The sequence below is a fragment of the Carassius auratus genome, chromosome 17, assembly GCF_003368295.1.
Source record: "Carassius auratus strain Wakin chromosome 17, ASM336829v1, whole genome shotgun sequence".
NCBI classification, from domain to species: Eukaryota; Metazoa; Chordata; class Actinopteri; order Cypriniformes; family Cyprinidae; genus Carassius; species Carassius auratus.
In genome coordinates, this window is record NC_039259.1 from 27280391 (window position 1) to 27293163 (window position 12773).

General features: G+C 31.2%; 1 protein-coding gene and 1 long non-coding RNA gene across 3 annotated transcripts; both read left to right on the forward strand.

Moving 5' to 3' along the window:
* The first annotated feature begins 420 nt into the window (after positions 1–420).
* LOC113117752 (uncharacterized) lies at positions 421–4195 on the forward strand. Its single transcript, XR_003294194.1, has 3 exons — positions 421–597; positions 1625–1710; positions 2275–4195. It is a non-coding gene; the product is annotated as an uncharacterized LOC113117752 (long non-coding RNA).
* Positions 4196–4612: 417 nt separating this feature from the next.
* On the forward strand, positions 4613–10144 carry LOC113117753 (cardiolipin synthase (CMP-forming)-like). Of its 2 annotated transcripts, XR_003294195.1 has the most exons (8): positions 4613–5191; positions 6263–6400; positions 6493–6622; positions 7781–7866; positions 8442–8510; positions 9221–9312; positions 9418–9843; positions 9951–10144. XR_003294195.1 is itself a non-coding variant. In XM_026286658.1 (7 exons), the coding sequence occupies exons 1-7, from the start codon at positions 4799–4801 to the stop codon at positions 9506–9508; spliced, it is 999 nt and encodes a 332-aa protein (XP_026142443.1). In that variant the 5' UTR covers positions 4613–4798; the 3' UTR covers positions 9509–10144. The 2 variants fall into 2 exon arrangements, 1 of the variants encoding a protein (XP_026142443.1); XM_026286658.1 differs by having other exon boundaries at positions 9418–10144.
* The last annotated feature ends 2629 nt before the right edge of the window (positions 10145–12773 follow it).

Below are 12773 nucleotides of genomic sequence, written 5' to 3' on the forward strand. Positions count from 1 at the left end.
TTGGTTAAAAGCGTAGCCACGCCCTCTTATTATCATACACTCAGCATAAATGCATGAAAATTAATAAATACAGAAATATTTAAATTACAAACATGTATATAAGCTATAATATATATATATATATATATATATATATATATATATATATATATATATATATATTACTATCATATTTGCGTTATATAATATATTACGTAACAAAGAGTATAAAAATACAAATAGGCTACGTATACATAGCCTACATTTGGAAAGCAATGTATTATTATAATATGAATTTTCTAAAATGAAATGGCATTTAAATGTAGCTTAGTAAAGTAAGCTAAACGCACAAACTCAAAAATATAAAAATAATAATCTTCACTTGGTGTTTTCGGCTCTGCGCATGAACGGAAGTGTCGTCATATTAGCGCTAAACTTGAAGCGTCGCCACTCGCCATTCACTGAGGAGGTAAACAAACGCTGGCTGTGTTAGTAATATCGGTTAAAAGCTCGCTCTTTAATAGAATTTGTGTTAATATCTCTCAGTTGATGTTTTTTTTTTCGTGTTAATTCTTCTAACGTTAATTCGAGCCGTTGTAATGAAGTAAGAAACAGCAGGTAAGTTACAGTTAAGATAAATAACGTTAGTCTGCTTCATTAGTTTGACTCATTCTAGCACAGATTTCACTGATATAGATTTATTTTAGGATATCAATTAATTAATTAATAATTAATTGTTATATTATTAGAATATAACATAGTTTATTATAATTCATATTTTGTTATTATAATAAACTAACATCATAAGACCGCGTTTGACCAGCTAGCTTTCTTTCTTTTCTGATTCGGATTAGACCAGTCTACCTTTTTCTAAATGGCTTTTAAAAGTTATGACAAGTCTTGAAGAAAACAAATAAGATGGCTAACTTTTAAGACTAGTGTAAGTAGATCCAGTAACCAGTCCTTGCTGATGAGAGTGTGTCTGTAAAGAACAGAGAGCCTGTATTGATGTTGTTGATATATTTATGCATTTAGCAGATGCATTTATCTAAAGCTATTAAAAAAAATATTTTGCATTTACATAAATGTGAGTTTGTCACTGACTGCTTTTAGTATTCTAGTATAGTATTTAGTATTTTTATAGTATCATATTCTCTCAATATCAAGCTAAAATAAGTTTTCAAATCAGCTTTTCAAATTCATGATGTTATTATTTTATATTAAAGTTGCATTCAGCAGATAATATTGTTTACACTAGTTAGCCCTACATCAGAAATCTTTATGCATGCCGATAAAGTTAGACATACTTATGTATTCAACATTTTATAAAGAGTTGGGTGATTAATATAGTTACATTTTGCAAAAAAAAAAATTTTTGCTTTTGTTTATTTCTCTCTTTTAGGGTTTATAACCTCTAGTTAGTTAAGTAAATCAAGATTTGTGCAGTTTCAACATATATAATAATGCAGTGGAATAAAAACTAGTTCTACTGAGCAAATTAAAGATAGACTAAACAAAGGATCGTCTGTAAACAATATTTATAAAATGAGATGCATTGCACATAGTAAGTTGTAACTGTAGCAAAGTTTGGCTGTATTAAGTGATGTCTAGCATTGTCTATTTGCAATTATTCTTTCCCTTTCAGTCTTTACAGACAGAATGTCGTAGTCACTCGTTCACTCTGAACAGAAGTTCAACTTTAACACTCACTGTTGACTGGCAGACAATAAAGTATGTAAATATATAACTGCATGAATTAAAATTGACCTGAGAAGAACACATTTCTTGTTCCTTTTTTATACAGATGTTTTATATATATATATATATATATATATATATATATATATATATATATATATATATATATATATATATATATATATATATTATAATAATAATTATTATTATTATTCTTTTTTAAGTGCTTGTAGGATATTCTCATCATCAAATATATTCAGTTATTTTTTCTTAAGCATTTTTTATTTATTTATTTTATTCTGGTGAGTGTTTGCCAGTGTTGATTTGGTATTATTTATATACTACAATATTATGTATTAATATTTCGAATTAGTTGTTCATATTTTAGTTTTTTTACATTATGATTTTTTGATAAATAATAAATATTATTTATTTTTAGTAATTGTAGTACTTTAACTTGAATTTATCAAGGGCTTATTTTTTAGTTTTCATTTTAGTTTGTGTTTCATTTTTAATATAAAAGTAACGTTTAATTGGAGCTTTATTTTTATTCTTTTTTTTTTTTTAAACAATAAAACTTTGCTGTGCTCTTCACAGGGTTCAGGAGTGTCCATTGAAGATGGTACAAGACACACCACTATCAGTGCACCAATCTTTAGAGAGCTGGTAGATTCTGATAAGGTGTTTTTTTTTTATTAACAGCTGATTGATTCTCATGCATTTAGCTTCTCAGTAACAAGGACGTAACAGAAACAATCATATTACAGTCCGGCAATGTTCTGCTAGTGCTATTTTTGCATCTGACCTGAATGCTCTGTACAAACAGGACAGCCTCGGGTGACCTTCTGTCTGATTCACTTGTTTCATGATGGTCACATTCACCATGCAGAGAGGATCTTTGTGCTGAGCTGTTATATCTCACATAATATCATTGAAATTAACATACTGTATCCATTTATTTATTTATGCGATTGCCTATTTACATAATAAAGTCTGAAAAATGACTAAATGTAAATGCAAATATCCTGCCACAAATGACATAATGCATCTTTAACACTATTTACAATACTGTTACCCTTTACTTTTGCTATTTTCACTTCGTGTACTCTCTTTGAATGTCCAATTTTGTTTTAATGACCAATATTAATCTGTCCAATAATGATAGTAGATTGCTTCCTAGACTATAACGGTGTCCTGCATCATTTTATTCAAGACTGCTCTTTCCTGTTTATGAATTTTGATTAATTCTTTCTACAGGAAATCCCAGAAATGAGAAGAACAAGTGTATGTTCCTGTTGTACTTTCAGGCGAATTCTTGTTGTATCATTTGTATCTTTTTATTAGTTGTATTTCTGTTAACTAACAACTTTGCAATAGCTATTATTAATAAAATAAACTAACATTAGAGGTATTTGCAATTATTATTTTACCATTGCTCATACATACTTGAATGTGTAACAACTGATCATTTTAATTAATTTAATTTGATTTAGTTTATCTATTTATAAACTCATGCTAACACTTTACTATAAGGGTTCCTTTTTTTCAGTACTTTATTAACAATGAGCATACTTTAATAACATTTCAATCTTGATATTTTTTTAAATCAAATGTTGTAGATGTTGTAGATCGATTTGCATAAAAAATGAACAGTTCTATTAATCACAATTTTTTTTTTTCTAATTACAGATTAATAAATGCTGTTAAACATAGTTTATTGTAAGTTCATGTTAGATAATGCAAACTAATGTTAACTAATATAGTTTAAATAAGTATGTCTGTTACTGTTACATCTGTTTGGATGTATGACAGCTACTGATCATTTAAAAATCAAGTTGATTATTGACTTAATATTTTTGCTAACACATCTACTTCTAGTTGTTTGTAATATACAGTGAATTACAGTTATATCAATGTTGATTTCTCTGTTTTCGTCTGTAGGTGGTTCCTGGAGAGGCCTTTTTTTGACCCCATCCCTCCTAATAGCACACTTTCTGATGATGCATTCAATGCATCAATGCAATGCATTTAATGCTCTTTCCACTTCTGCTTTCTCAGGTTGTGGATTTTGAGGGCTTCATCTGTGCACTCAATGAGCAGGGTTACCTTCTGAAGAAAGCCCACAGGAAGTATCAGCTTCAAACCACACGAATCAGCCATCTCTTGTGATGTTTCACACTCGAACTGTTTCATCCTGTTTCGTTTGTTTTTCAATGCAACAGATATTATACTTATACCATACAGTGTGATGTATGTTTAGACAAATGCTTCAATGTTATCTGTACATTGTTTTCATGTACATAAATAGACTCATGATTGTTTAAATAGTATTTTCCTTTTATATAATCAAACAGTAACCTCATTTTTGAACAATGTTTAAGTAGTTTTGTATCTTATGATGTTAGCTGTGTCCTTTCAGTAGATTCTTCTAAATGTAATATTGAACTTTTAAGTCTGTTTATACTACTGTCTGTGAAATAACCTCACTTATACATGTGCAGCTGATAAATTTAATTGCAATAAATAAATAAAAAACATTAAAATACATATGAATGCTGTATTCCTCAAAAAAGTAATCAAAACTAATCTAAATACATTTAAAAAATCAATCAAAATGATAGATACAATTTTTTTATTTTAACTGTTACTATTAACTATGACTTTAATATTGCATTTATTAGCTAATAAGTTATATATTATTCTAATTATATATTCTAATTGTTTGTATTAGCTAACAAACTGAATTGCAGTTTTTGTGAATACAAAAAGTTACAGTGCACAATTAAAAACGACAGTCTATTACAGTAAAATGTGGTAAATTCAACATCAAAAAATATATCATATCACTTAATATGTGTCAATGAGCTGTTACTTTCTATTTAGTTTTTTGTTAATCATATTACAGTGCGTTCCCTTTAATTCCCCGCCCCCTTTTGCAAACTGTCGTAAACATTCAGATCGGAACACGGCAGGATAGAAACGTGTGAATCAACAGATATGAATGTCTCAAGTCAAATTTAAAGTAAAATGAACGAGTTAATTAGGAAGTATGCTGCTGGAAGCTCAGTCAGGCAGTTCGGAGGTATCTGTAGTCTAGTTGTGTTGAGTTAAAGCCGCTGACATGTTTTTGGCAGCTTGTAGGAAGAGCTGTGCTAGAGGACAGATACACAGACTGACAGTCAGCACTGCTGCCAGCTGCCACGACAAAACACCTGCAAACTCACCGCTGAGAAACACTACATCCCAGCTGAAGAGCAGATTCTGGAGCTCCTCTGCTCTGGAGCTTCACAGAACAGTCACTCAGAGATCAGAACATCTCTTCTCAGTTAGATGTGGATCAAGAGCATCTAAACATCCCTGCAAGCTTCATCTGCTGCTGTGTGGCACAAACAGGTTTTTTACTGAAGCATCTAGAAAGCCAGGTTTGGAAGTGAGATCATCTGAAAAGGATGAAGATCAAACAGCCTCTTCACTTGCAGCTAATAAAGAGGGACATTTCCAGTTTAAAGAGCTGGTGAGTGAATTATTTAACCTGTTAACTCCCACCCGGCCCCTCTGTGGGCCATCCACGTTTATTTCACTATATTACAGTTAAATCCTAATCTAATTATGACAAACTATATATATCGTTGGAAAGGTCTAAGACTCTTAAATTTATATTTGTACCAATCTTTTAGTTACAAATTATGTAGGAAAAGTAATAGATAAATGTATGGCAAGAGTGCACCACAAACACCCACATCGTAACAGTAGTTCAGACCTTTGTCAAAAAAAACAAAAAGTCTTCTTTGTAACCTTTTTCTCTATCATAAATCATAAATTATATATCGCTTGAAAGCATAAAATCAAAAAAAAAAAAACATTTTAATTTCAAACATTGCATTACCATGTAAAATGGTATATCAAAATCATGTTTTGATTTTTTTCAACTGGTACACTCTTTTATATATATATATATGTATGTATATATATATTATAATTATATTAAATTAAGTTATAAAATCAAATATTTCAATTTAACAAACAATACAAAATTATTAAAATAAACAAATAAATGATTCATATAATGTAGTAAAAAACAACTTCTCTGCAAATATAAATATTTTTAATGGATTTACTATTTTTGTTAGAAACTATGTTTTACTACAATATATAATTGATTTGTTTTCTCACACCGCTGACAAATGTTTTTATAGGATAAACTTGCTTAATTTTGATGTATTTTTCATGAAACAATACTTTTTGTGTTTAATAACATTTTTGATCTTTTTTTATTTATTTTTTTCTGTGAAAGATGCACACTTGAAAAAAATATTTAAGAATTTGTACAGTTTAAAATGATAAAAATGAACAAATGTAGCGCTGCTAAAAAAAGAAATTGTGTCAAACACTAGTGGATCGTGTTCATAATTAACATGAGTGTCTAGGTATTTGTTCTGGTAAATGGCAAAAATTCTCTCTGTTTTTCTTTACATCATACATTAAATCAAACGTGCTTTCTTATTTCTGATGCCCAAGGAAGTGTGAATAAAATACCTTTTCCTCATCCATATTAATAGTGTCATGTAATATCATTTATTTTCAGTATGAGAATCCATGGACAATCCCTAATTACCTGTGTATTGCCCGGATCGTTCTGTCTCCTGTCCTGGGATACTTAATCATGGAGCAGTACTTCCACGTCTCTCTGGGGCTTTTTGTTCTGGCTGGAGCAACAGACTTGGTAAATTAAAGAAAACATGATCTGTGGCGCTTAATCATTTTATTTTAGGCTTAATAACCTGTTGATTTATTGATCATTGGTTTCTCTTTCAGTTAGATGGCTACATTGCACGTAACTGGCCCAATCAGAAGTCAGCTCTGGGCAGCGCTCTAGATCCATTGGCTGATAAGATTCTCATCAGTATTCTTTACATCAGTTTGACATATGCACAACTCATCCCAGGTGAGATGAGAACATATTTATTATTGACCAGCAGACCCAAATTTAAAGGGACAGTTCACCCAAAAAATAAGTTTATGTTTATGTTAATTTTAATCACTCTCAGGCAATCCAAGATGTAGCTGACTGTTTCTTTAGTAGAATAGTAAAAAATCGTTTTAGCTGAAACCGAGGTCATTGGTGATTCATAAATTGCAAGTCAGAGGTTGAGATTCAAATGAAGCATATCAGGCAACACCAAATAAACAAACATAACTCCTGATGATATATTGAGGTCTTATCAAGCGAAACAATCAGTCTGTGCAATAAACAGATAATTTTTTACAACATTATTACCTGTAATCTAAAACCTCTGACAAATAGCCTGGAGTGGTTTTTATGGTTTCTAATTGTTTATGTAAAGAGATGAGCTGGTTAAGACTAGTTTATTCACTTTATATGCTTTAAACATGTAAAACATCCATTATTAGTTGATTTAGTAATATAATTGTGTATATGCAACATCCCTGTATGACTATTAATCGGTTATTTAAACCAGTTAATTAAAACAACGAATCAATTCGCAGAAAAGAATCGGATTTCTTCTTTTTTAGAGGCTTTGTATTACAGGTAATAATATTGTAAATAATGTTCCGTTTTTTTTGCACAGACCAATCGTTTCACTTCATAAGACCTCAATATATCATCAGGAGCCACTGGTATTTCATCTGTGTTTCCTGATTTGCTTTTTTTGAACTCTTAAAGTGCCAGAAGCTGCGAACTTGCATTTTATGAATCACCATGGACCACAGTTTCAGCTAAAACTCTCTTTTCTGTTTTACTGAAGAAAAACACCTACATCTTAGATGAGTAAATGAACAGAAAAAGTTCATATTTAATACAGCAGAACACATCGCACACTTCGCACAGGAAGAACCCTCTTGAGGAAGCTGCGGTTAAGTGTCACAGTCTTGGTTTGGTGGTGTTCTGTTAGTTCCCTTTGTGAGCATTAAACAGCTTTTGGCCTACCAGCCCACAAATATTAGGCTACATCAGTTCATATTAAGTTTTTCAAGATCTCAGAAAACACAGAGTGCATTAGAACAGCTGTTTATTTCTTTCTAAATCAGCTGTTGATGTTAATTAGGCAGAATCATCAGACGTGTGTGTCTTTCCTCACAGCTCCACTCACAGCACTGATCATTTCCAGAGATGTTGCTCTGATTGCTGCTGTTTTCTATGTGCGCTATAAAACAGTTCCACCGCCAGTAAGTCTTCAACTTTCAGTCATTCTCTTGGTGCTTTATTGTCACACTATGATCAGTTATTTAAAGGTAACCCAAATGGAGTGCAAAAGTAAAAATAAAATGCAAGCAAATCATCTGTCTACATTTTAGAATAATCATGTGTTGAATAATCACTGAAATTCCCTTTCAGATTATTTGTGTATAATATGCATGCATATTTTGCAATGAATGTTAAATATGTCGTTTCTACAGTGCATACACAATTAACATCTTTTATGTAGTTTTATTCTTCTGTCATTTTAAATGCACTTGTCATTGCCAATGTATCTTGGGAATGTAGGTCTTGCACTCGTTAAAGCTATTAAATTAAATTTTGTACCTTTTCTTTTTTGTCTGAATTTCAGATGCTTCGAATTTTAACTTTAACAATGTGTTTCATTGTTACGCAGGTTTATTTGTGTATCTGTGTGCTCTGATATAAGGGTTTTACAGGTCATGAAATAACCATTTTTGACTTGCTAGAACTTGAAGGAACCTGAATTATTATTGCTGTGTAATGAATCATTTCCACGTGATTTATCTTATTTTCTGTGCAGGTAACACTCAGTAAATTCTTCAACCCGTGTTACACCACTGCCCGGCTGAAGCCAACACTCATCAGCAAGGTGGACCCTTTTTTTAGCAAATCATAGATATTTCTGTTTGTGTTGTGTATATATTAAGGCACTATATATTATTGAAATATATATATTTTTCTAAATGTAGTTTAATTGTTTTTTTTTTTTTTTTGCCAATTAATTTTTTTTTCTGAACTACGTTTTCTTCGTTTTGAAATTTTAAATAGATATTAGTCATCAATATTAGTCATTTGTTTATAGAACTTTAACACTTAAAACTTAACACAATAATATTCACAATACAAATTCTACAATACATCTTAATAGCCCCTAAGTATTGTCAAATTTGTAATAAATTATTAAAGTTTTATGAATTAAATTGATTATTTTTATTAATTGTGTTTTGATTTTAATTCTTAATACACATTTATTATAATCATAAATGCTGGTAATCAAATGAAAATTGAATCACGTAATTTAACACTTCCTTGATATTCATTAAAAAAATAATAATAATAATAATTTAAAATTATTATAAAAATTTTATGAAACACATTGAAAATTATAAGGCCCTAAAATATACATGTTTTAGTAATGTTTCGGTGTGTGTTTATAATATATATCAGATCAGAATGACTCTGAACTAGGAATGCATTCATTTGACCAATGCATGATAGCAGATTATTTGTATTTTATGGCCAATAATAACAACCACTGTGATGGTTAGTATTATAAACCTATATTGTTCTGTGTTTCAGATGAACACGGGTGTGCAGTTGTTTCTGGTGGCGGCGTCTCTGGCTGCGCCGGTGTTTCACTACACTGACAGTGTTTTACTGCGGTCACTGTGGTGAGCTTTCACTGCTCCAGTCACATCCTGACATCAGTCGTGTCACTGAATCATATTCTCATGACTGAATCCAGTTAAATGCATGTGTGTTGTGTTTGTTTGCAGGTACATCACCGCTCTGACGACCGCAGCATCCGGTTACAGCTACTATCATTACGGTAAAAAGACCGTTGAGGTGCTGAACAACACAAAGTAGTTGTACAGTCATCTGAGATTGAGCTTTGACCAAGACATTGGGATAATTAGTGTTTATGCACAGGGGAAATTAATCGTACTTTTGTAATCAAGACACTTTAGTCTGCCAGAAACTTGTTTGATTGTTTTTTGATTACAGTATTAAATCCAAGCGCTGTCATTTTTTATTAGCATGTTGTTTTTTAACTCCACGGGAAAATTAAACATTACTTTTAACGAACTTTGGGTAAGTTTTCTGAATAAAAATTAACATAAGATGAATTTGTGCTTATGTGATGTGTTTCTAAATGTGACCAGACTTACAAATAGCAGGACTTCAATGAGCGTCACCTGCAGGTAAGTTTTACGAATATCTGTTAGAAATAGGAGCTTAGGTGAAATACTTTCAGCTAAATATCTAAAAGCTCTTATTTTGAGAGCATTAATTTCCTCTGTATAAACAGGTCTTCTCAAATGCTGTCCGTTATGAAGAGATCAGTTCCTCCACTCCTTGTGTTCATTCTTGGTGTGGCTGTGCTTGATTCCAGAGTTGTTGAAATGAAAACGGTTAATGTACTTAAGTTATGTTCATGTTATATATAGGCATACTATATTAAGTGTTTTAATAGTGTTGTTCAATACAATCTTGTAAATTCTTGGTTTTGATGTTTTATTTGAGCCAATTATTATTGCCTCATTGTTAGTTTATATATAAATAGTCGTACTAATGCCTGGTTTTCACTTAAGTCTGTTTGTTACAAAAAAAAAAACAAAAAAAAAATAGGATAACTCAGTTGTCAAAATAATAAGTAGATTAATTGATTCCCAAAAGAATCATTAGTTACAGCCCTAGATTAGTTAAAATATTTCTAAATACAGCTGCATTGTTTTACGTTTTGTAATAAAAAGACAAACATTTTATTGAAAACTTCTTAAAAATAGTATTATTGTCACATTCTAGTCAACCGAGTATCTGTACTTTGTCTCATCTCATTAGCTAAGTGTATTGTTACACCCCTAGTGTTGATAAGCGATGATATAGCTCATAATTTTCCAAGTGTATGATACAGCTTTCATTCTTCAGGTCAATCATAAATTCATGAAAAAAAAAATCAGTTTGAATAAAGAAAGCAATTTAAGGTCAGTGAATCGCACAAAAAATATCTCAAGATTCTTCATTTATATATTTTAAGCTGAAAGCCACTATGCTTTTCGGATCAAAATTAAATTAACATATATATTATATGTAGTTATATTATAGTTTAATATACATATATAGTTTAACTTGATTTATTTTACTAAAATAACTAAAGCTGAAATAAAAATAACCATAGACATATTTTTTAATAAAAACATACATTAAAATAAAAAACAGGTGTAACAGAATTTCTAAAACAGCTAAAATTTTGAATGAAAACAAAATGTAAAAATGAAAAACTAATTCAAACCATCAACAACTTATGTTTTATACCATATTTAATGCATTTTTTTTTTGAGCATCTAAACATATAGCTGCCATCATTTACATGATTTTTAACAAACCAGATAACTTTCTGCAAGTTATTAAATTCAAAAGGGTTCTGTTTTAGCCATTTACAGGTTAGTTACACTAAAAATTTACATGTTTCTTTGTAATTTCTATTATCATAAATGTTATTTAAAAACAGACACAGAGTGACTGTCCACCATCTGCTTCAGCTCGGACACATACTGCATGGACATTATATTCATTACATATTCAATATATTGAACACAATAGTCTCTAATCTACTCACACAGATCTTCATCCGTCTCAGCAGAGAAATTGGAAATTGAGCCTCAGATTCAGGATCTTATAATGCGTGTAGTGTCAGAAACAGTCGTGAGTTTCTCAGAACAAGTTGAGGAATGAGGAATGAGCATTTCTGTTAAATGTCTGGTGAGCTGTAATAGATTAGAGCTTAAAATGCTTGATTAAAGGTGTCATCGGTTAAAACTGATCTGTTTTAGGGATTTAGGGTAGAGTAAGAATATTTACTGTATTGCACAAGTTAGTTCATATTTAGATATAATTTTATATGCAATATTACCTTTTTTTGCAACTGAGGTACAAGTATTGACTTCCAAAAGTCATTGAAATCAATTAAAAATCACATCGACAGGTTAAAAAAAAGCCTCAGTTCTAATATTCATTTATCACAAATTAAGTGTTTGACAAACACTTGCTGCTCTGATGTCCAGATCTGAATTAAAAAAATAAATCACAAACTGGCTCCGAAGTGCCGATCTGAATCAACCGAGTCGCAAACAGGCTCCGATCTGAATCAACCGAGTCGCGAACAGGCTCCGAATTGCCGATCTGAATCAACCGAGTCGCGAACATGCTCCGAACTGCCGATCTGAATCAACCGAGTCGCAAACAGGCTCCGAAGTGCCGATCTGAATCAACCGAGTCGCGAACAGGCTCCGAAGTGCCGATCTGAATCAACCGAGTCGCAAACAGGCTCCGAAGTGCCGATCTGAATCAACCGAGTCGCAAACAGGCTCCGATCTGAATCAACCGAGTCGCGAACATGCTCCGAAGTGGCGATCTGAATCAACCGAGTCGCGAACAGGCTCCGAAGTATCTGAAAACTTCGAAGAAGGAATGTAAAAAATAAATGCATTTTAATATAGTAAGAATAATTAATATTAATCTTCCTCTATATTATATTAACATCCTTTTAACGAGCAATGCACCATAAGATCACCTTTACACTGTAAAAAAAAACACTATATTTCAGTCTATATTAATAACCTCTATATGTAAAAAAATATTATACCGTTCTTACCAAATTTATTCAACACGTTATTAAATCATAATTAGATTTTAAACACTTAAAGGAACTTTCAGAGCTGATTTCAAAGTTACTGCGTTTATAAAACAACTCTTTGAAAGACTCAGATCACGTATCTAAAAATAAATCGCTATAGTAAAAGAGAAATAATAAGAGTAGTGAAGTTTTCTACTGTTCTGCTGTGTTTGGTCCTCAGGCGCTTCTTCACCTCGCTCACACGCGCGTTTACAGCGCTAAGTTAATCATCTGTGCTAATTATTATACGTTTACTTCATTGTCAGCTTCAGGTACTTCATTTATTATTGTTCAATGAACTGTTTCAAACAAAAAAAGGTTGTATGATTCAGTGTCTCTGCAGGGGATTATAGATCAACAGCGCCACCTGCTGTCGACACGCGGCTATTGATAGTAATAATTCAAACTTAGCAAAATAAAATATATAAAATAATGGTTTCTATTTTCATTTTCCTT

Coding starts and splice junctions, on each gene's coding strand:
- LOC113117753 (XM_026286658.1), top strand. CDS start 4,799: ATGTTTTTGGCAGCTTGTAGGAAGAGCTGTGCTAGAGGACAGATACAC. Junction 5,192..6,262: donor ATTTCCAGTTTAAAGAGCTG/GTGAGTGAATTA, acceptor ATTTATTTTCAG/TATGAGAATCCATGGACAAT. Junction 7,867..8,441: donor ATAAAACAGTTCCACCGCCA/GTAAGTCTTCAA, acceptor TTTTCTGTGCAG/GTAACACTCAGTAAATTCTT.